Genomic DNA, 23,539 nt, shown 5'->3' with positions numbered 1-23,539 from the left:
TCGGGGGAAGTCCTGGATGACTGGAAAAAGTCTAATGTAGTGCCCATCTTTAAAAAAGGGAAGGAGGAGGATCCTGGGAACTACAGGCCAGTCAGCCTCCCCTCAGTCCCTGGAAAAATCATGGAGCATGTCCTCAAGGAATCAATTCTGAAGCACTTAGACGAGAGGAAAGTGATCAGGAACAGTCAGCATGGACTCACCAAGGGCAAGCCATGCCTGACTAATCTAATTGCCTTCTATGACGAGATAACTGGTTCTGTGGATGAAGGGAAAGCAGTGGACATGGTGTTCCTTGACTTTAGCAAAGCTTTTGACACAGTATCCCACAGTATTCTTGTCAGCAAGTTAAAGTAGTATGGGCTGGATAAATGGCCTATAAGGTGGGTAGAAAATTGGCTACATTGTCGGGCTCAACGAGTAGTGACCAATGGCTCCATGTCTAGTTGGCAGCCAGTATCAAGCGGAGTGCCCCAAGGGTCGGTCCTGGGGCCGGTTTTGTTCAGTATCTTCATAAATGAACTGTAGGATGGTGTGGATTGCACCCTCAGCAAGTTTGTAGATGACACTAAACTGGGAGGAGAGAGAGATTCGCTGGAGGGATAGGATACAGAGGGACCTAGACAAATTAGAGGATTGGGCCAAAAGAAATCTGATGAGGTTCAACAAGGACAAGTGCAGAATCCTACACTTAGGACGGAAGAATCCCATGCACCGCTACAGACTAGGGACCGAATGGCTCAGCAGCAGTTCTGCAGAAAAGGACCTAGGGGTTACAGTGGACGAGAAGCTGGATAGGAGTCAACAGTGTGCCCTTGTTGCCAACAAGGCCAATGGCATTTTGGGGTGTATAAGTAGAGGCACTGCCAGCAGATCAAGGGACGTGATCGTTCCCCTCCTATTTGACACTGGTGAGGCCTCATCTGGAGTACTGTGTCCAGTTTTGGGCCCCACACTACAAGAAGGATGTGGAAAAATTGGAAAGAGTCCAGCGGAGGGCAACAAAAATGATTAGGGGGCTGGAACACATGACTCATGAGGAAAGGCTGAGGGAACTGGGATTGTTTAGTCTGCGGAAGAGAAGAATGAGGGGGGATTTGATAGCTGCTTTCAACTACCTGAAAGGGGGTTCCAAAGAGGATGGAGCTCGGCTGTTCTCAGTGGTAGCAGATGACAGAACAAGGAGTAATGGTCTCAAGTTGCAGTGGGGGAGATTGAGGTTGGATATTAGAAAAAACTTTTTCACTAGGAGGGTGGTAAAGCACTGGACTGCGTTACCTAGGGAGGTGGTGGAATCTCCTTCCTTAGAAGTTTTTAAGGCCCAGCTTGACAAAGCCCTGGCTGGGATGATTTAATTGGGGATCGGTCCTGCTTTGAGTATGGGTTTGGACTAGATGACCTCCTGAGGTCCCTTCCAACCCTGATATTCTATGATTCTATGGAGATTCCACCACCTCCCTAGGTAACCCATTCCAGGGAACATTCCATTCCATTCGAATAGAGGGGAACGATCACGTCCCTCGATCTGCTGGCAATGCTCCTACTTATACAGCCCAAAATGCCATTGGCCTTCTTGGCAACAAGGGCACACTGTTGACTCATATCCAGCTTCTTGTCCACTGTAACCCCTAGGTCCTTTTCTGCAGAACTGCTGCCGAGCCATTCGGTCCCTAGTCTGTAGCGGTGCATGGGATTCTTCCGTCCTAAGTGTAGGATTCTGCACTTGTCCTTGTTGAACCTCATCAGATTTCTTTTGGCCCAATCCTCCAATTTGTCTGTCACTCTGGACCCTATCCCTACCCTCCAGTGTATCTACCTCTCCCCCGAGCTTAGTGTCATCTGCGAACTTGCTGATTGTACAGTCCATCCCATCATCCAGATCATTAATAAAGTTGAACAAAAAGAAGAGCTTTTTAAAAAATGACTTTTGGGGGGGCTTATAAATCTAGAACACCTGGTTCAAATGTCTCCACATGTGGGTCACTAACCCCATCCTGTACCCTTGTGAGGCACACGAAATTTCAAAGAAATCTGACTAAGCATGTTCACTTTAGAAGACTTAGACCAGTTGACCTTTAAACAGATGTCATGATGCAATGCTCCCGTGTCCCTATAATACTGTGTCCAGTTCTCGTTTCCACACTTTTAAAAGAATGTTGACAAATTGGAAACGGTTCAGAAAAGAGCTTCAAGCATGATTAGAGGTCTGGAAAACCCTCCCCCCGGCGGGAGATTGAAGAAGCTCAAATATTTATTTTAACAAAGAGAAGGTTAAGAAGTGGTTTGATCCCAGTTTACAAGTATGTGCAGGGGGCGAAGATTTTTGACGGAGGGCTCTTTGATCTAGCAGACAAAAGCATAATGAGACCCAACGGCTGGAAGCTGAAGCTAGATAAATTCAGACTAGAAATAAGGTAGAAAATTTGAACAATTAACTATTGACACAATTTACCAAGGAATGTGGTAGATTCTCTGTCACTTAGTCTTTAAATTAAGATTAGGCATCTCTTTCCTAAAGATCTGCCCTAGCTCGACCACAAGCTGTTGGGCTGGATGCATGAAGGTGGGGTTCTCTGGCCTGGATTCTGCAGGAACTCAGATGGCATGGCTATAATGGTCCCTTCTAGCTTTACAGTCTACAAATCTAAGAAAATGCTTCAAAGACTAAATGTTCTCTGAGGCCTAAGATGTTGTGACCTATGGTGCCTGGGGCAGCCCTCACTGAAAATGCCAAGGTCAGGACAGGTTGCAAAAGGGAGAGCAGATTCTCCCAAAGACTGGTGGTTAACTCCTCTCTCTCTCACTCACACACACACACACACCACTGTGGCTAAGTCATTATGCAAGGTAGCCTATCTCCCCTTGTTTTTTTCCTACAAACCCCCCCCCCCCCCCAAGACGTTCTGGTTAAACTTGGATTATTGCTGTGCACATTGTAAGATGAGCTATTGCCAGCAGGAGAGTGAGTTTGTGTGTGTGGTTTTTGGAGGGGGGTGTGTGTGTGTGGGGGGGTGGTGGTGAGAAAACCTGGATTAGTGCTGGAAATGACCCACCTTGATTATCATGCGCATTATAAAGAGAGGTTTCAAAGAGGGATGGGCTATTACCAGCAGGAGAATGAGTTTGTATGTGTGTCTGTGGGGGGGGGGGGGGGGGGGAAAGGATGAGAAAACCTGGATTTGTGCTGGAAATGGCCTTCCTTGATGATCACTTTAGATAAGCTGTTAGCAGCAGGACAGTGGGGTGGGAGGAAGTTTTGTTTCATGGTCTCTGTGTGTATATAATGTCTTCTGCAGTTTCCACGATATGCTATGCATCCGATGAAGTGAGCTGTAGCTCACGAAAGCTCATGCTCAAATAAAGTGGTTAGTCTCTAAGGTGCCACAAGTACTCCTTTTCTTTTTTCTTTTTACGAATACAGACTAACACGGCTGTTACTCTGAAACAGATCCATACAGAGACTTCAGAGTTTACACATGAGGTTCTTAGCAGTATTGGTGAGTTTCCTGGCTTGAAAGTCCAGCTGAAACACATCCACAGCTTGAATGGGTCATTTAGTCCTTTGTTCAGAGCTTCAGTGTAGCAAAGTTCCTCCAGAAGTAAGAAGCTGGAATTAAGACAAAATGGAGATGATGCAGCTGCCCTTTATATTCCTTTTGCCATGTGGCTTGTACTTCCTGTGTCCCAAACACAAGCTTTACAGCACATGGCATGGAAAAGCCTTAGAGTTTTATCCATAAGCATGCCCTGCTGTGTCACAAAGTGTAGTCCTGGCCTTGCACTGGGTTCATTGTACAGCTGATGACCCTTGATAGACAACTGTCTCGTTATGACTCTGGGGGAAAGTGTTGGGGAAGGGGACTGGACTGGACTGAATAACACAAGGATCAGAATGTGGAGGAGACTTGGAATTAGTTTCTGCAACTTTGCTTAAAGTATCAGAAGCCTGCATCCCAAGCAGGGGGAAAAAATTCATAGGCAAAGGTTGCAGACCAAACTGGAGGAACAAAGCGCTCAAACTGCTTATTAAGAGAAAGCAGAAAGCCTACAAGGAATGGAAGATGGGAGGGATCAGCAAGGAAAGATACCTCTTGGAGGTCAGAAAGTGTGGGGGCGAAACTGCCAAAAGCCAAGCAGAGTTATACCTTGAAAAGGAAATTAAAACCAGTAGCAAAAGGCTCTATAGTCATATATTAAAAAAACAAGGAAAGGAGTTGGACCACTAAGCACTGAGGATGGGCTGGAGATTAAAGACAATGTAGGCCTGGCCCAATCCTAAATGAGTATTTTGCTTCAGTTTTTGGTGAAGATAATGTGGAGCTTGGGGGCAGTGGCAGGGAGGCTAATGGAAATGAGGATATGGAAGTAGAAATGGCCATATACGAGGTGGAAGGCAAACTCGGACTGCTTCATGGGATCAAATCGGGGGGCCAGGATAATCTCTCTCCAAGAATATTAAAGGAATTGGCACATGCAATTGCAAGTCCAATAGCAAGGATTTTCAATGAATCCGTAAACTCAGGTCAGACCCTATGACCAGAGAATTGCTAACATAGGACCTATTTTTAAGAAGGAAAAAAAGTGATCAGGGATCTACAGGCCTGTTAGTTTGACCTCAGTTGTACGCAAGGTCTTGGAACAAATTTTGAAAGAGAAAGTAGTTAAGAACATAGAGGTAAACGGTAATTGGGCTAAAATACAACATGGTTTTACAAAAGGTAGATCATGCCACACCAACCTGATCTTTTCTTTGAGAATATAACCAATGTTTTCAACAAAGGAAATACAGTAGGTCTAATCTACCTTGATGTCAGGAAGGCATTTGATACAGTTCCACATGAGAAATTATGAGTTAAATTGGAGAAGATGGGGATTAGAAGGAGCATTGAAGGGTGGATAAGGAACTGGTTAAAGGGGAGACTACAACAGGTCATACTGAACGGTGAACTGTCAGGCTGGAGGGAGGTTTCCAGTGGAGTTCCTCAGGGATCAGTCCTGGATCAATCTTATCCAACATTTTTTATTAATGACCTTGTCACAAAAAGTGGGCATGTGCTACTAGAATTTTCAGATGACACAAAATTGGGAGGGATTGTAAATACGGAGAAGGACCAAAATGTCGTACAAGAAGATCTGGATGACCTTGAAAACTTTGAAAAGGTAATAGAAATGGGGTGAAATGTAATAGTGCAAAGTGCAGGTCATGTTAATAGGGACTAACAACAAGATTTTTTTTGCTGAAAGCTGGGGATATATCGGATGAAAGGGAGACCTGGGTGTATTTGTCCGTCCTAGGATGACCCTGAGCTGCCAATGTGATGTGGCCATGAAAAAGGTGAATGCAGTCCTAGGATGTACCAGGCGAGGTATTTCCAATAGTGATAGGGAAGTGTTACTTCCATTATACAAGTCACGGGGGAGACCTCATGTGGAATAGTGTGTGCAATTCTGGTCCCTCAGTTTGAATTCATCTCTCTTAAGCATGGAACAGGTGCAGAGAAGGGCTACTAGGATGATCCAATGAATAGAGCCACCTACCTTATGAGAGGAAACTTAAGGAGCTTGGCTTGTTTAGCCTAATCAAACGAAGGCTGAGGAGAGATATGATTGTCTATAAATACCTCAGAGGGATAAACACCAAGGAGGGAGAGGAGTTAGTTAAGTGCCAGTTTGGACACAAGAACAAATGGGTATAAACTGGCCATCAACAAGTTCAGGCTTGAAATGAGACAAAGGTTTCTAACCATCAGGGGAGTGCACTTCTGGAACAGACTTCCCAGGGGAGCAGTAGGGGCAGAAAACTGAACTGCTACAACGGAGTTTCATAAGTTTATGGACTGCATGGAATTATGAGATGTGGCCCATCGGTGACTGCTGTTGGCAAATATCTCCAATGGCTAGAGATGGGACTCTAGATCGGTAAGGCCCTGACTTAATACAGAGGATTTTTTTCCTGGTGTCTGACTGGTGGGTCTTGCCCACATGCTCAGAGTCTGATTGCCATATTTGGGGTCGGGAAGGAATTTTCCCCCAGGTCAGACTGGCAGAGATGCTGGGACTTTTTCACTTTCCTTTTCATCATGGGTCACTTGCTGGTTTAAACTAGAGTAAATGATGGATCCTCTGTAACTTGAAGTCTTTAAATCAAGTTTTAAGGATGCTAGTGACTCAGCCAGAGGTTATGGGCCTTTTACAGGAGTGGGTGAGTGAGGTTCTGTGGCCTGTAATGTGTAGGAGGTCAGACTAGATGATCATGATGGTCCCTTCTGGCCTTAAAATCTGAGTCTGACTTCCAGCCACTAGATCATGTTTTGCCTTTCTCTGCTAGACTGAAGAGCCCATTATTAAACATTTGTTCTGCATGTAGATACTTACAGACTGATCAAGTCACCCCTTAACCTTCTCTTTGTTAAGCTAAGTAGATTGTGTTCCTAGAGTCTATTACAAAAAGGCAGGTTTTGTAATCCTTAAATCATTTTTGTGGCTCTTGTCTGAACCCTCTCAAATTTTTCAACATGCTTCTTGAATGGTGGACACCAGCACTGGACACAGGATTCCCGCAGTGGTCGCGCCAGTGCTAAATACAGAGGTCAAATAGCCTCTCTGCCCCACGCGAGATTCCCGTTTGTGCCTCCAAGGATCGCATTAGGCCCTTTTGACCACAGTGTCTCTCTGGGAGCTCCTGTTCAGCCGATTATCCACCACACCCCCCCAAACCTTTTTTTCAGTCACCACTTCCCAGGGTAGAGAGCCCCATCATGAAATCATGGCCTGCATGCTTTGTTTCTAGATGTACACATTTAGCCATATTAAGACGAATATTGTTTGCTTGTGCCCATCTGTCAAGGCAGAAGCCCCACTCTGTCACTCCAAGTGCAGAAGTGCAGCCCGCAAGGATTTTAAAAATTAGTATTTCCCACCTTGTATTAAGCTCCCAAGGTTACAGCTTTTCCCTGACCTTGGCTTGGTAAATGCTGCCACCACCCAAATGCAAAAAAACCCCCTTGGACCCAGGAAGGAGCACTTGGGAATTCCTGCCTGTGGGGTACCCTCAAGCCCTTTCACCCCTGCGCCAAGGAAGAGCTGAGAGAGAAAACACAGGAAATCGGCTGTGGCTGCCAGCTAATCAAACACCATGCACAAACCTCTTAGGACCCGAAAACCCGATCCCGTTCTTAAAGGTAAATTTTATTAAAATAAAGAAAGAAAATCCATCTGGAACTTAGGCTTTTGCTAGATTTTAAAAGAGCAATTCCAAAAATCAAGCACCCAAAATAGCTTTCTTGGGGGTTTAGCTTAAAGGTTACAAGCAAACAAAAGCATCTGGGGTTAGCACAGAGGAGTCCACAAGCCAATAAGAAATAACCCTGATCGCGTCTAGCTAGACACTCTCTGATCTACGTACACACTGGAGTTCAGATAAGTGGTTCTAGGCATGATCTGATAATTTATGGTCATACCTGGCTTAAGCTGCTTATAGCATGGCTGCTCTGTCCCTCCAGCCCAGAGAACAACAGATGAAGGGAAAGTTTCTTTCCCAATTTTAAAAAGTTCTACCTTCCCATTGGCTCTTTTGGTCAGGTTCCAATTTTTTTCTTTAATTGGGGGGACTTTTTAACCCTTTAAAGGTAAAGCAATTAAAGAACAGCTACCAAGAGGGATTTTATAGCTAGCTGGCTGGCTGGGTGTCCATCAAAGGGCTCCCACCTTTATTTATCACACCATCTTACCAAGTGATCCAGATTGCTTTATGTTCGTGACCTGTCCTCTTCATTATTTACCACTCCCCAGATTTTTGTGATGTCATCTGCAATGTTTATAAGTTAGGATTTTGTTTTCTTCCAGGTCATTCATAAAAATATTCAATACTGCAAGGCCAAGAACTTAGCCATGTGGGACTCCATTAGATACACACCCATTTGATGAGGATTCCATGTTTACAATTGCATTGTGAGACCTGTCAGTTAGCCAGCTTTAAATCCATTTAATGTGTGCCATGCTAATTTTATATCATTCTAGTATTTTAATCAAAATGTTGTGGTACCAACTCAAATCTAAGTATATTAGATTAGGAATATTTAGGAATATACTTAAGAATCTAAGTATATTACATCAGCATTGTTACCTTTATCAACCAAACTTGTAATTTCATAAAAAAGATCATTACTTTGGCAAGATCTATTTTCTATAAACCCATGTTGATTGGCATTAATTGTCATATTCCTTTAATTTTTTATTAATGAGTCCTATATCAGCCACTTCATTATCTTGCCTGAGTTTGATGTCAGACTAACAGCACTATAATTACCCATGTCATACCATTTACCCTTTTAAAATATTGACAGATTAGCTTTCTTCCAGACTTCTTGAACTTCCCTTGTGTTCCAAGACTTATTGAAAAATCATCATCAATGGTCCAGTGAGCTCCTGAGCCAGCTCTTTTAAAACTCTTGGATGGAAGTTCTCCAGACCTGCTGATTTAAAGAAGTCTAACTTAGCAGCTGCTGATTAACATCCTCCTGAGATACTAGTGCAATGGAAAGAGTGTTTTCATATTATATGACCACAATGTGTTTTACCAAATATAGAACGGAAATATTTATTGAACACTTCTGCCTTTTCTGCACTGCTAGTATTGATGATTCTACCATTTCCATCTAGTAATGGACCAATACCACTGTTAGGGTTTGTTTTTTTTTGTTCTTAATATACTTTTAAATAATCCTTCTTACTGTCCTTAACTCTGCCAGCCATAGATTTCTCCTCATGTCCCTTTGCTTCCCTTACCAATGTTCTTATCACACACATTTCCTGGGAACCCTGGGACCATGAGTTTCCTCAATCGGGGACCCTGCTTTCTTTCCCCTGCAGTAATGGGCCCTTCTTCTAATGGATGTGTTTTTGACTCTGTGTTAAGCCCTGGCCTTTCCAAGCCTCAGACCCTGATAAATGGGGGAAGGGGTAAACCCCTTAGCGAAGCTGCTGTCTTGACTAGTGTGCTGCAGGATGCCCAGTCACCCCCCTAGTAATGCTCCATCTGTCTGGGGCTCACATGAGTCTCTTAGCGTGCCTCAGCTCTTCACACTTGCAGCATGTTACCCCTGGGACGTCACGCTTCTCAGCCCTGAACAGTTTCTCCTCAGTCCTTGGTTTGGCTTTGATCAGCCATTGTGGTCTCTGGTATCTGAGACTCAGTGTCCTTCGTAACCCAGACCTCCGCAGGTGCCTGAGTGTTCTGTGCCAGCTAGTAATCCCCATTGTCTCTGACACCCACGGGCAGACCAGTCCTGCCCATGGCACCCACCCCCAGTTGGCAGGACCACCTGACTCCTTTTCCTTTCCTGTGTGCAATGGCTGAGCCTGTCTGGTTGCTGTCATGGTGGCCCCGCTTTCCGTCCAGTCAGTGACAGGTTGTCTTAGGGTTGTCATTGCTCCATGTGCCGATCTGGGATATTGGCCATCTCACGCTTGAGACAGTTGTTAACATTGCTCTGTGTCGTCCTCGGCCTTGATGGGAGTGGTCTCAGGTCCCACTCCTAGAACCATGTTGTAACGGCGGGCACACCCTGCTGGAGGGCTCCCTGGCATCCAGTGTGGAACCAGAGTTACATCTCTGCCTCAGTTTCCCCTAATGGACTTTTAGTAAGCTCAGTGAGGCTTGTACACGGTGAACAATACATACAAGGGCTCTAGTTTATTGAATCAACTGCCAGACGTGGTAGGGAAACACGCCTTCTGTTTCTGCTGTCAGTCCCCAGGCTTCGCTCCCTGGGCTCTGCAGTCCCTCCCCTGTGGCCTCATGAGAGCCTGTAGAGCTCTGTAGTGCTGTCCTCTGGAGCATCCCATCTGTGTCCTGGGGCTGTTCCTTTCCCCAGGAGCCCCTGGGAGTAGCTGCCTATCTAGCTCCTAGTAGCTTCCTTTCTCTGTTCTAGGCTCCGGCCTGAGCCATCCTAACCCTTTGAGGACCAGGTGTTCTTGAGCTAGCTGCCAGCTACTTATCCAGTCAGCCATCCACAGGTGGATCTGGCTTGGCTTGTTCTCCTTAGCAGAGCCTGACACAGGAGGTCTGGGTGTCTGCCTCTCCAGAGGGCCACCCCAGGACAGGGCTTCACTCCTGCTGCAGTTGATAAATTGACCTGGCCCTAACCATGCAGTACCTCAAGGTGCCTCTGCCCAGTTCAGAGAACCGTGTGGCTAGGAGGGGCTGCCAGGGTCATCTCATCCAACCCCCGGGCAGAGTGCAGGATTTGTTGCGTCTAAACCATCCCAGACAGATGGCTCCAGGCTCCTTTTGAAAACCTCCAGCAAAGGAGCTTCCACAGCCTCCCAAGGTGTTTGTTTCATTGTCCTACTGTTCTTACAGGTAGGAAATGTATCCTGAGATTTAATCTAAATCTGTTCTGCTGTAGTTTGAACCCATGGCCTCTTGTCCTGCCCCCTTTTCTCCATTTTTCTTATGGCAGCCTTTTAACTATCTGAAGACCGCTGTCATGTTCCCCCCCCCACCCCATCTTCTCTTTTCCAAACTAAACATACCCAGTTCCTTCAGCCTTTGCTCATATAGCTTGCATTCCATCCCTTTGATCATCTTTGTCGCTCGCCTCTGGATCCCTTCCAGTTTCTTTACATCCTTTCTATACATTGGTGACCAAAACTGGACACAGTTCCCCAGCCTAACAACCGCCAAACAGAGCGATACGATCACTTCCTGTGACTTGCATGCTGTACCTCTCTTAATGCAACCTGAAATTGCATTTGCTTTTGCAACAGCATTGCATTGCTGACTCATGTTGAGGTTGTGATCCACCACAACGCCCAGATTCTTCTCTGCAGTGCCACGAGCAAGTCAGTTTTACACCATTCTATATTTGCGCCCTTGTTTTTTCATCCCTTAGTGTAGCACCTTTAATTTGTCTTTGCTGAATTTCATTGTGATTTCTATAGCCCACTTCTCCAGTTAATCAAAATCCCTCTGAATTTTATCCTCTAAGTGTTGGCAACCCGCCCTAGCTTTGCTTCATCTGAAAATTTGATCAGTCTGCTCTCTGGTCCTACTTCGAGGTTATTAATAAAGATGTTAGACACTGGACCCAGAACAGATCCCTGTGGAATCCCACTTGAGACCTCCTGACATTCCATTAATAGCTACTCTTTGTTTGCGATTGTTTAACCAATTATGTATCCACTTAATAGCAGTTCTGTCGAGCCCACATTTCTCCAGCTTCGCTGTCAGAATGTCACCTGGGACTGGGTCAAAAGCCTTGCTGAAGACTCCAGGTATACTATGTCCACTGCATTTCCCCCCAGCCACCAAACCAGTTACCCTCTTAAAGAAGGAAATCAAGCTGGTTTGGCATGATTTGTTCTTGGTAAATCCAGGCTGGCTGCTAGTGATCACCCCTCCGTCCTCCCGGTATGCGCAAAGTGAATGTTTCATACATGGTTCTAATTGCCTCTCAGGTATCAAGGCGAGGCTGACTTGTCGATAGGTCCCTGGCTCCTCCTTTTCCCCTTTTTTAAAGATGGGCCCTACGTTAGCCCTTCTCCAGGCTTCCGGGACCTCTCCGGTCATCCATGAGCTTCTAAATATTGTTGCCAGGGGCTCCGAGAGTTCTTCAGCTAATTCATTCAGTACCCTGAGGTGAATAGCATCCGGCCTCGCTGATTTGAATTCATTCAGATGAGTCAGAAGATCTGACATGTTCTTTACTTGTCCTGATCTGCATGCTTTCCCATTTATTGTCTGTAATAACTTTGCTGCGAGTCTGATCACCTGGTGTTTTTTGTGAGAAGACTGAAGCAAAATAGGCACTGAGTAGCTCTGCCTTCCTCTCCTCTACCATCACCAGCTCACCTTCTCCACTGAGCAGTGCACCACACCATCCTGGACTGCTCTTTTGTGTCTGACAGATTTGAAGACCCCCCCCCCCCCCGCCCCTCTTCCTGTTGTCTCTAACATTCCTTGTCAGCTGTAACTCATTCCTTGCTTTAGAGTAGCAGCTGTGTTAGTCTGTATCCGCAAAAAGAAAAGGAGTACTTGTGGCACCTTAGAGACTGACAAATTTATTTGAGCATAAGCTTTCATGAGCTGCAGATCACTTCATCGGATGCATTCAGTGAGCTGTAGCTCACGAAAGCTTATGCTCAAATAAATTTGTTAGTCTCTAAGGTGCCACAAGTCCTCCATTCCTTGCTTTGTAACTCATTCCATTGCTCACCCTTTGTCATTTCCCTTTAGCTGGTGCACAGGCCACATGATTCCCGTCCAGTTAATTTTGAGAATAAGATTTTGCCACCATCTGTTACCACGTTCCTGATGCCATCTCTTTCCGGGCCAGTCTCTCCTGGCTCTGTAACCCTTGGTAGTTCCTGCTTCTGGTACAGGAAGAGACCTCGCAGGCTATTGTGCTGTCAGTTCAGTTCCCACCACCTTCCCCGCTGGTGGATTTTATTACTGCCTCCCAAGGCCCTTTATTCCCTAGGTCTCTGAATTCCCCAGCATTTGTTCCCCTGCAATCTAAGCCCTCTGCGCAGCCGTGTTCCTCGCTGTGTTTAATTTAGTCAGCTTGGTCAAAGTGTCCAGTTTCCCTCTCACTCTCCTTCTCTCAGGCAGCTCCTCACTACCCATAGTCAGGGCTCCTCCCTGGCTGAGTTCCTTGCGTTCTGCAGTGATGCATTTTCTTCTGTGGAGTTTTCTTGGAGCAAATAGATGAAGACAAGACTGGTGACTTTCATGCCATTTGGGATCCTGTCAGAGGAACGATCCAACAGCCGCTAGCCTAGATGAGCAAAATGCTGATGCTTCAGGAACTCCTGATACTGATGGAGAGCAATTGAGCAGATGACTCTGTGTAATCGGCTACCAGCAGCCAGAGCTAGAGTGGGGAAGCCTGGGCAAATCGCTAACGCAGAGTCCATCCTTCCTTGACACAATACTCAGAGAGGGAGATGCCGGGTACGGGACTTGCGTGCAAGTAGGAGGGTGGTCCTGCGCTCTCTCCTGCAACGGGCCGTGGGGTGGAGAGAGCTCTCTCCACGTCTGTGCACCTTCAAACTTCAGTGCAAGTTTTTACCTCTGTTCATAATAGTTTTGGGTCTGGCTGCCTCCCCTCCTCCCTCCATTCCCTGGACACCTCAGCATGCACCTTATTCTCCATCTCTCTGAGCCGTGTAGCTGCACGTTAGAAGTTCAGGGGGGAGTCTCTAAAGCTCTACACAACTCCACCCTCCTGCATCTCCTGTCCCCCTCGGCCTCCCTGTTCTGCCAAAAGCCCCTTCACCTCCCCTGGTCTCTTCTCTACTGTTGCCCCCCTCTGCCCCCCAGAACAGCCCCTCCATCCATCCCTGCACCTCTGTAATGTAACGTTCTGTTAGGAGAGACCCTGCTCTTGGGGCCAGGGGCCTAGGCGCTGAGGGGCCCATGCTGGGAGACTAGGGACCCAGGATCATGGGCCGGTGCTTGGAGAGTCTGCTCTGTTTTTCAGCCAGTGATTTTGGGTTGTTCCTTTCGGATGAGGACCCGAAGAAGGGGATTTGGCTGGAAGCTGGGAAGGCTCTGGACTACTACATGCTCCGCAATGGGGTAAGTGCAGAGTCCCTGCATATCCCTCCCCAAGCTCTGGACTAGGACATGCCCTGCAGTGCGGTATGTGCTCTACCAGCCCCAGCCCCAGCCCCAGCATGGGATTCCTTATGCTCTGCAGTGCCTGGTGCAGCCTGCTTCATAGCCCTGGGTACTCCCTCCGTCTCCCTGGCAGGGCTGTTCCTCGGGGGCAGGTGGGGTTCCCTGGTACAGAGGGGAGGGTGTGGTGACCACATGCCTCTGCGGGTGGGACCGCTCGCTGGCGGTAACACTGAGCGTCTGTGCTGCAGGACACCATGGAGTACAAGAAGAAGCAACGACCGCTCAAGATTCGCATGCTGGATGGGACAGTTAAAACAGTCATGGTGGACGACTCCAAAACGGTCACAGACATGCTCATGACAATCTGTGCCCGGATCGGTAAGGGAGGGAGCACCGTGCAGGCCAGAGCTGGGGGCAGGATGGGAGGGTGCGATATCCAGCTTGGAGAGGTCGAGGAGGAACGAGGGGACATTGTCTGGCTGTGGGGTGGCGAGAGGATGGGGAGGAGATGTTGCCTGGTGAGGGGGTAAGAGGATGGTGTGGGGGTATTGCCTGGCTGGGGCACAGTGGCGAGAGGATGGGGAGAGGGGACGTTGCCTGGCTGTAGGGGGTCGGGGAGAGTGGGGGGCAGTGCCTGCATGCAGGTAGGGGGTGCTGCCGTTCAGGGATGTTGCCCAGGCAGGGGGTGTCTGTGCCCCATAGGGCGTCTTGCAGGGATGCTGAGCTGGGCAGGGGGAGCTCCGTGTTCTCCAGGGGCTCTCCGGCCCGGGGTGCCGGGCAGGCTGTGATGGGCGTTGTGCTGTCTGCCCCTGCAGGCATCACCAATCATGATGAGTACTCGCTGGTGCGGGAGATGATGGAGGAGAAGAAGGAGGAGATCACTGGCACTCTCAAGAAGGACAAAACCTTGCTGCGGGATGAGAAGAAAATGGAGAAACTCAAGCAGAAGTTGCACACGGATGATGAGTGTACGGACCTGCCCTGTGTTGGGGGCACAAGGGGTGGGGCCAGCCTGCACTGCGGGCAGCAAGTGGGCAAGTGGACGCCGTGGAGGGAGGTCGGTCCCGGGGGCGGCCGGTGCTGTGGATGGAGGGAGGTTGTCCCTGCTTAGTGTCTCTCAGTGCCTTGGGTCAGTCAGTCTGCCCCACGCCCTGGGGGGGACTGGCTGTGGGGCTGGCACTCGGCCCTGCTCACGTTCTGTGCTCTCGGCAGTGAACTGGCTGGATCACGGGCGAACGCTGCGCGAGCAGGGCATCGATGACAACGAGACGCTGCTGCTACGGCGCAAGTTCTTCTACTCCGATCAGAACGTGGACTCCAGGGACCCGGTGCAGCTCAACCTGCTCTACGTGCAGGTACCCTGCCCCCCAGCCTGCCTCTCGACTGGAGCCCTGCCACCAAAGCTTAGCTAGTGACCCTTTCCCCCTCCCCAGGCCATGCAGGTCCTCTCCAGCCTCAGCCCCGGGCTGCTCAGGGCTGGTGTCCTGGGTTCTCTGGCCACGATGCTTTGGGGCTTTGCAGTGTGGCTTGCACGCTGTTACCTGGTTCAGGGCAGTTCTCCGTGGCTGGGAGCCAGCGCTCTGCCGGCTGATTGCTCTCTATGCCCGCCGATGGGAGACTAGGAAGGACTTGGCTTAGTTTGGAGCAAGAGAGATTTAGGCCCTGTCTATACTAGCATTTATGTCAGCAAAAGTCATGTCGCTCGGCATGTGAAAAACACCCCCTGAGAGACACAAGTTCCCCCAGCAAAGCGCTCGTGTGCCCAGCACTAGGTCGGCGGGAGATGCTCTCCCCTGACACAGCTACCACCGCTCGGGGAGTTGGTTTTATGATGTCGCCGGGAGAGCGGCTACATGAGTGACCTGATAGCAGTGCAGCTGCGTTGGTACGGCTGGGCCACTCTCAGCTCGCCACTGTCGATGTGGCCAGAGTCTGGACGTTAGGCCTGGCTCTCTCCCCGCAGGGATGGTTCAGCAGGTGACCTAAGGAGGCTGGGGAGTCCCCGTCATTGCAGGGTTTTAGGAGGAGACCGGACAAACCCCGTCTGGGATGGTTTGGTGTCAGTTAATCCTGCTGCAGCAGGCTGGACTGGCTGAGCTCTTGGGGTCCTTCCTGCCCTGCCCTGCCATGCTTCAGGGGCCCCGCTCAGCTTCCTGCTCCCTTCTAGCCCTTCCCCTGGGGAACTAGCATTGTCTGTGCTTTCGCGGGGTCGGGGGGGCAGCTCAGGCTGCTGCCCTGTGTGCGGGTGGGAGATGGGCTGCCCTGGTCTGGCACCTCCTGTCCCTCAGGGGCTGCTGCTTCTTAGCCCCAAGGAGAAGTGTTTGAGCTGCTAGTAATGCATCTTTCCCTCCCCCCCATACACTCTGTGCAAGGCTAGGCCCCAGCTAGCTCCTGGCAAAACCACAAAGCAGCTTAGCCCCAAGGCAGCAAACGGTCACCTTCAGAGCGCTGGCCAGGAACAGGCTCCGTAACAGTCTCTGCAGACAGTCATGTTAAGCCACAGTGCAGGAACTGGCCCCCCGGCCCGTGTGTGGTTCCCTTCCCCTCTCCTTCCTCCGCCATCGTGTGGCTCCCCTCCCTCCTGCCCCAGCCAGTGTACGACCCCCATCCCCTCTTCTTCCTCCCTCCCTCCCAGCCAGTGTGCGGTTTCCTTCCCTTCTTCTTCCTCCCTCCCCCCCAGCCAGCGTGCGGTTCCCTTCCCCTCTCCTTCCTCCGTCCCCGCCGCCAGCGTGTGGCTCCCCTCCCTCCTGCCCCAGCCACTGTGCGACCCCCATCCCCTCGCCTTCCTCCTCACTCCCCAGCCAGCGTGCGGTTCCCTTCCCCTCGCCTTCCTCCTCACTCCCCAGCCAGCGTGTGGCTCCCCTCCCTCCCCCCCCCCGCCAGTGTGCAATCCCCATCCCCTCTTCTTCCTCCCCACACCCCAGTCAGTGTGTGGCTCCCCCTCCCCCAGCCCAATGCCCCAGACTCACCCTTCTCCTCTCCCGCAGGCTCGTGATGACATTCTGAACGGCTCCCACCCTGTCTCCTTCGACAAGGCCTGTGAGTTTGCTGGGTTCCAGTGTCAGATCCAGTTTGGCCCTCACAATGAGCAGAAGCACAAGCCGGGCTTTCTGGAGTGAGTGTCCCAAGGAGCCTGCTGAGGCGCCTCCCGCAGGCCAGCCCACCCCCCATGTCCCCCCAGTGCAGCACTTGGCTCAGCGCTGCTGTGAGGGCAGAGCCCCCGGCCTGCTCCCTGCCACACCCCATTCTAGGGAGCTCTTGCTCGGGTACTGGGGCTGCAGCCGTTCAGGCTCTGGGTACCTCTGCAGTGCGGAGGGGTCTGCTTTGGGGATGAGGGTCCTGACGGAGCCCTGAGCTGCAGGACCCTGGTTCCCCTCTTCGGCCTCTTCCATGTCCGCTATGCCCCAAGGGCTCTCTCCCTGCTCGTGCCCTGCCTGGGGCTCCTATGGGGGCTGATGCCAGGACTTGGCACTGGGGCTTATCCCAGGCCCATGCTGGGGGCCGGACAGGCCTGCGCCAGGCTCTGCCGGTAACAGCGGTTCTGCTCTCCTTGCAGCCTGAAGGACTTCCTGCCCAAGGAGTACATCAAGCAGAAAGGCGAGCGCAAGATCTTCATGGTGAGTGTTCAGAGCTGGGGCAGGCCACTGCCTGTGCCTGGCCTGGGATCTCTTCACCTGGCCTGGGCACAGCCAGGCCCTTGCCTCTCCCGAGGCTGCAGCGCCCAGTCCCTGGAGATGAGCCAGCAGCCTGGCGTGGCCACTCAGATGGGGCATCTGGGGCTTCGGTCACTTGGTGTGCGGCTGCAGCTGGGTTGGAGCCTGGTAGAATCCTAGAATATCAGGGTTGGAAGGGACCTCAGGAAGTCATCTAGTCCCACCCCCTGCTCAAAGCAGGACCAATCCCCAACTAAATCATCCCAGCCAGGGCTTTGTCAAGCCTGACCTTAAAAACTTCTAAGGAAGGAGATTCTGCCACCTCCCTAGGTAACACATTCCCGTGCTTCACCACCCTCCTAGTGAAAAATTTTTTCCTAATATCCAACCTAAGCCTCCCCCACTGTAACTTGAGACCATTACTCCTCGTTCTGTCATCTGCCCCCACTGAGAACAGCCGAGCTCCATCCTCTTTGGAACCCCCTTTCAGGTAGTTGAAAGCAGCTATCAAATCCCCCCTCATTCTTCTCTTCTGCAGACTAAACAATCCCAGTTCCCTCAGCCTCTCCTCATAAGTCATGTGTTCCCGTCCCCTAATCATTTTTGTTGCTCTCCGCGGGACTCTTTCCAATTTTTCCACATCCCTGTAGTGTGGGGCCCAAAACCGGACACAGTACTCTAGATGAGGCCTCACCAATGTCGAATAGAGGGGAACGATCACGTCCCTCGATCTGCTGGCAATGCCCCTACGTATACATCCCAAAATGCCATTGGCCTTGTTGGCAACAAGGGCACACTGTTGACTCCTATCCAGCTTCTCGTCCACTGTAACCCCTAGGTCCTTTTCTGCAGAACTGCTGCCGAGCCATTCGGTCCCTAGTCTGTAGCGGTGTATGGGATTCTTCCGTCCTAAGTGCAGGACTCTGCACTTGTCCTTGTTGAACCTCATCAGATTTCTTTTGGCCCAATCCTCTAGATTCATAGATATTTAGGTCAGAAGGGACCATTATGATCATCTAGTCTGACCTCCTGCGCAACGCAGGCCACAGAATTTCACCCACCACTCCTGCAAAAAACCTCACACCTATATCTGTGCTACTGAAGTCCTCAAATCATAGTTTAAAGACTTCAAGGAGCAGACAGTCCTCCAGCAAGTGACCCGTGCCCCATGCTACAGAGGAAGGCGAAAAACCTCCAGGGCCTCTTCCAATCTGCCCTGGAGGAAAATTCCTTCCCGACCCCAAATATGGCGATCAGCTAAACCCTGAGCATATGGGCAAGATTCATCAGCCAGATACTATAGAAAATTCTTTCCTGGGTAACTTGGATCCCACCCCATCTAATATCCCATCACAGGCCATTGGGCCTATTTACCATGAATATTTAATTACCAAAACCATGTTATCCCATCATACCATCTCCTCCATAAACTTATCGAGGTTAATCTTAAAGCCAGATAGATGTTTTGCCCCACTGCTTCCCTTGGAAGGCTATTCCAAAACTTCACTCCTTTGATGGTTAGAAACCTTCGTCTAATTTCTAGTCTAAATTTCCTGGTGGCCAGTTTATATCCATTTGTTCTTGTGTCCACATTGGTACTGAGCTTAAATAATTCCTCTCCCTCTCCAGTATTTATCCCTCTGATATATTTATAGAGAGCAATCATATCTCCCCTCAACCTTCTTTTAGTTAGGCTAAACAAGCCAAGCTCCTTGAGTCTCCTTTCATAAGACAAGTTTTCCATTCCTCGAATCATCCTAGTAGCCCTTCTCTGTACCTGTTCCAGTTTGAATTCATCCTTCTTAAACATGGGAGACCAGAACTGCACACAGTATTCCACGTGAGGCCTCACCAGTGCCTTGTATAATGGTACTAAAACCTCCTTATCCCTACTGGAAATACCTCTCCTGATGCATCCCAAGACCGCATTAGCTTTTTTCACGGCCATATCACATTGGCAGCTCATAGTCATCCTATGATCAACCAATACTCAAAGGTCCTTTTCCTCCTCCGTTACTTCTAATTATGCGTCCCTAGCTTATAACTAAAATTCTTGTTATTAATCCCTAAATGCATGACCTTACACTTCTCACTATTAAATTTCATCCTATTACTATTACTCCAGTTTACAAGGTCATCCAGATCCTCCTGTAGGGTATCCCTGTCCTTCTCTAAATTGGCAATACCTCCAAGCTTTGTATCATCTGCAAACTTTATTAGCACACTCCCACTTTTTGTGCCAAGGTCAGTAATAAAAAGATTAAATAAGATTGGTCCCAGAACCGATCCTTGAGGAACTCCCTGGTAACCTCCCTCCAGCCTGACAGTTCACCTTTCAGTAGGACCCGTTGTAGTCTCCCCTTTAACCAATTCCTTATCCACCTTTCAATTTTCCTATTGATCCCCATCTTATCCAATTTAACTAATCATTCCCCATGTGGCACGGTATCAAATGCCTTACTGAAATCTAGGTAAATTAGATCCACTGCGTTTCCTTTGTCTAAAAAATCTGTTACTTTCTCAAAGAAGGAGATCAGGTTGGTTTGGCACGATCTACCTTTTGTAAAGCCATGTTGTATTTTGTCCCATTTACCATTGACCTCAATGTCCTTAACTACCTTCTCCTTCAAAATTTTTTCCAAGACCTTGCATACTACAGATGTCAAACTAACAGGCCTATAATTACCCGGATCACTTTTTTTCCCTTTCTTAAAAATAGGAACTATGTTAGCAATTCTCCAATCATACGGTACAACCCCTGAGTTTACAGATTCATTAAAAATTCTTGCTAATGGGTTTGCAATTTAATGTGCCAATTCCTTTAATATTCTTGGATGAAGATTATCTGGGCCCCCCAGTTTAGTCCCATTAAGCTGTTTGAGTTTGGCTTCTACCTTAAATATGGTAAAGTCTACCTCCATATCCTCATTCCCATTTGTCATGCTAATATGTCTAGGTCCCTCTGTATCCTATCCCTACCCTCCAGGGTGTCTACCTCTCCTCCCAGTTTAGTGTCATCTGCAGACTTGCTGAGGGTGCAATCCACACCATCCTCCAGATCATTTATGAAGATATTGAACAAAACCGGCCCCAGGACCGACCCTTGGGGCACTGCACTTGATACCGGCTGCCAACTAGACATTGAGCCATTGATCACTACCTGTTGAGCCCGACAATCTAGCCAGCTTTCTGTCCACCTTATAGCTCCTGGGAGAGCCCATAACGGGGGGAGGGGTGGGGGTACGCCTGCTGGGAGGGGCAGGGGATACACCGGCTGCGGGAGAGGCTGGGTAGTGGTTCAGGCTGGCCAGCACAGCTGCTGTGAGGGGAGGTTCATGGAGGGCTGGCGGAAGGCAGGGTGGGAGAGAGCAGGACGAGGGCTGGGTGGGGGCCGATGGCTTGGAGGGCTGTGACCGGGTGGCCGGGAGAAGCGGTGGATAGGAGGCGGGAGGGCCCCAGTGGCTGGGAGGACCGTGACCGGGTGGCCGGGGCAGAGGGGGGACAGGAAGGGATGGGGCATGCTGGGGGGAGCCATGGCATTGGGGTGATCGGCTCTGCTCTCTCAGGCTCACAAGAACTGCGGCAACATGAGCGAGATTGAGGCCAAAGTTCGCTACGTGAAACTCGCCCGCTCCCTGAAAACCTACGGAGTCTCCTTCTTCCTGGTCAAGGTGAGCCAGCGGCTCCCCATGTGCCCCGGGCCTCCTGTCCCTGCCACCCCTCCAGCTATCAGGGTCCATGCGACCCCGACCCCCCCCCCCCCCCCCAACATCCCTCCCCACACCCGCCTTCAGGGCTCCCCTCCTCTTGCCTCTTCTCACGTGTTCTCTCCTTCCTTCATCACTGGGGCATCATCCAGCGGAGTGGGGCCCGTGGGGCTGTGCCCTCACTAATGGGACATTGCCCTGCTGATGGCTTTGCTTTGGGCAGTTGTAACCCTTCCCTGTCCTGGTGCTAGGAGAAGATGAAGGGAAAGAACAAGCTGGTGCCGCGGCTGCTGGGGATCACCAAAGAGTGTGTGATGCGTGTGGACGAGAAAACCAAGGAGGTGATTCAGGAGTGGAACCTCACCAACATCAAACGCTGGGCTGCCTCGCCCAAGAGCTTCACCCTGGTAAGGGCCTGTCCCCCAGCACCCTCCAGCCTGCCCCTCCCAGACCACATCTGCCTCTGGGGCTGGGGTGCCTCGCCCAAGAGTATCACCCTGGTAAGGGCCTGTCCCACAGCGTCCTGCCCCACTGACTCTCCTGTTCCGGCACTGCCTCCTCCCTGACCGCACCAGCCTCCAGTGCTGGGGAGCGTCTGCCAAGAGCTTCCCCTGGGTAAGGCCTGGACTCTTGCCCCTCTCCAACACCTCTGGCCAAGCCATGCCTCCCACACCTCTCCTTGCCTTCTGGGTTCCCTCCCCCTCAGGCACGTGGGTTCACTGTGGGGCAGAGCAGTACCTTTGGCATGGCGCTGAGGTGCAAGCCAAGCTGAGCAGGGCAGCAGGTGCCTGCTCCGGTGCTGCCCAGTGCCCTGTCGCTGTAGGATTTCGGGGATTACCAGGATGGGTACTACTCAGTGCAGACGACAGAAGGGGAGCAGATCGCCCAGCTTATCGCCGGCTATATTGACATCATCCTGAAAAAGGTGAGGCTGCAGGGGGGGTGCTCCGGGGAGTGAGGCTGGGCGGGAGAGGGGTACACGGGGGGGGGGGGGGGGGTGAGCGCTCCGGGGGGCGCGAGGCTGCGCGGGGGGGGGTGTATGCGGGGGGCGAGGCTGGGCAGGAGAGGGGTGCGCAGGGGGTGAGCACTCTGGGCGGGAGAGGGGTGCACGGGGGAGCGGGTGAGCGCTCCGGGGGGGCGAGGCTGGGCGGGAGGGGGGTGAGCGCTCCGGGGGGGAGGGTGAGCGTGGCAAGCAGGGGGCAGTGCTGCCATGAGAAGGGGGGCAGCTGTATAGGCTGTGCTGAACTCCCAGGGAAAGGCTCCCGTTCTGCTGGGCTGGAAGGAGTCACGCTGCTGCAAGGAGCAGAGGGCGGAGGGGGGGGCTGAGGCCAGCCCAGCCGTAGGGTCTCATGGAGGTGCACGGTTTAGTGCTCAGGAGTCAGGAATAGCAGAGTTGTTGGTGCTCCCGCCTCCTGTAGCTGCTGCATGGGATCAAGCAGGGAGAGCAGCAGCTTCCCCTCCCCCTCGCCGTCACACTCCTGCAGTCACAGGGGGATCCCACTATCTGCAAAATCTCCTGGCCCCTCCTCAACCAGCCCCCAGCAGGGCTCGGAAGCCATGCTGGGCCTGTCCCAAGGCCGGGTCTCTGCACCCTCCTCTGTGGGACTCCCCTGGGGTTGATGCTGACTAATGGTCTCTCTCTCTCTCTCGTGTCCCACAGAAAAAGAGCAAAGATCACTTTGGGCTGGAGGGAGATGAAGAGTCCACCATGCTGGAAGACTCTGTCTCTCCAAAGAAGTATGGCTCTGGGCAACAGGCGGGGAGGGCTCTGGGGAAGGAGAGCTCAGTCCCTCGGGTTGGCTGCAGGGTTGTGCATGAAGCATGTAGAGCACAAAACCTACAGATGTGTTGGCTGTTCTACAGTGAGTGTGAGCGGGGCTCTCTGGCCAAACTCACCGTGCTGCATGTGAGGGCTGCCAGCTCCTTGAGCAGTGGGGAGCGGGGCAGGAGAACTCCCCCCCACAGCATTGCGATTACTGGCTTGTCAGCCTGACACTGAACCTGGGCAAGGTAATGGAGCAGCCGATACAGGACTCGAGTACTAAAGGAGAGTCATAGCTTCTGTCTGACTAACTCGACATCTTGTTTCAATGAGATTTCGAGCCTGGATGGCAAAGGTGAGTGTTGATGAGATGTACTTAGACTCTCCGAGATGTGTTGCTCATGTCCGTTCCGTGACCCGCCCTCCTGCCCCTCTGTCAGAGTCGCCGGTAAGAAGGAACTGAGAGGGTGTAGGGCTGACAGCATCTGATATGCCAATGCATGAGCGTGGCACTCCGGGGGTGGGGGGCGCCACAGCCTGCCCTACGGATACCGCTAAGGCAAAAATCTCAGATGGCCGCGCACACCTAGAATGCAATGGGCATGAGCAGCACATCTCGAAGAACAGTTACGGAGCCGCTTTTTTACTAGTGGGCTCTTCAGTCTAGCAGAGGACGGTGGAACTCCAATCCCGTGGCTGGGAGTTGAAGCTAGACACATTCAGAGTGTAAATGTTTGGTGGAAGGTCGTTCGCTGTTGGAGCCATCAACGAAGGGTCACGCTGGGCTCTCCATCCC

At 50.8% G+C, this 23,539-nt stretch overlaps 1 protein-coding gene across 2 annotated transcripts in view; it reads left to right on the top strand.

The window, feature by feature from the left end:
- TLN1 (talin 1) overlaps positions 1-23,539 on the top strand; it is a 129,356-nt gene that overhangs the window by 48,831 nt on the left and 56,986 nt on the right. For both annotated transcript variants that reach the window (XM_074952187.1, XM_074952186.1), the window contains exons 3-12: positions 13,482-13,579; positions 13,870-13,999; positions 14,437-14,589; positions 14,834-14,976; positions 16,609-16,736; positions 17,178-17,238; positions 20,841-20,945; positions 21,233-21,388; positions 21,805-21,906; positions 22,642-22,718. In XM_074952187.1, the coding sequence (XP_074808288.1) occupies positions 13,482-13,579; positions 13,870-13,999; positions 14,437-14,589; positions 14,834-14,976; positions 16,609-16,736; positions 17,178-17,238; positions 20,841-20,945; positions 21,233-21,388; positions 21,805-21,906; positions 22,642-22,718 (1,153 nt within the window). The remainder of the gene's footprint in view (positions 1-13,481; positions 13,580-13,869; positions 14,000-14,436; positions 14,590-14,833; positions 14,977-16,608; positions 16,737-17,177; positions 17,239-20,840; positions 20,946-21,232; positions 21,389-21,804; positions 21,907-22,641; positions 22,719-23,539) is intronic.

The sequence above is a fragment of the Natator depressus genome, chromosome 5, assembly GCF_965152275.1.
Source record: "Natator depressus isolate rNatDep1 chromosome 5, rNatDep2.hap1, whole genome shotgun sequence".
Lineage (NCBI taxonomy): Eukaryota > Metazoa > Chordata > Testudines > Cheloniidae > Natator > Natator depressus.
The sequence above is the reverse complement of the archived record's forward strand: the minus strand, read 5'-3'. Positions and strand labels throughout refer to the sequence as shown.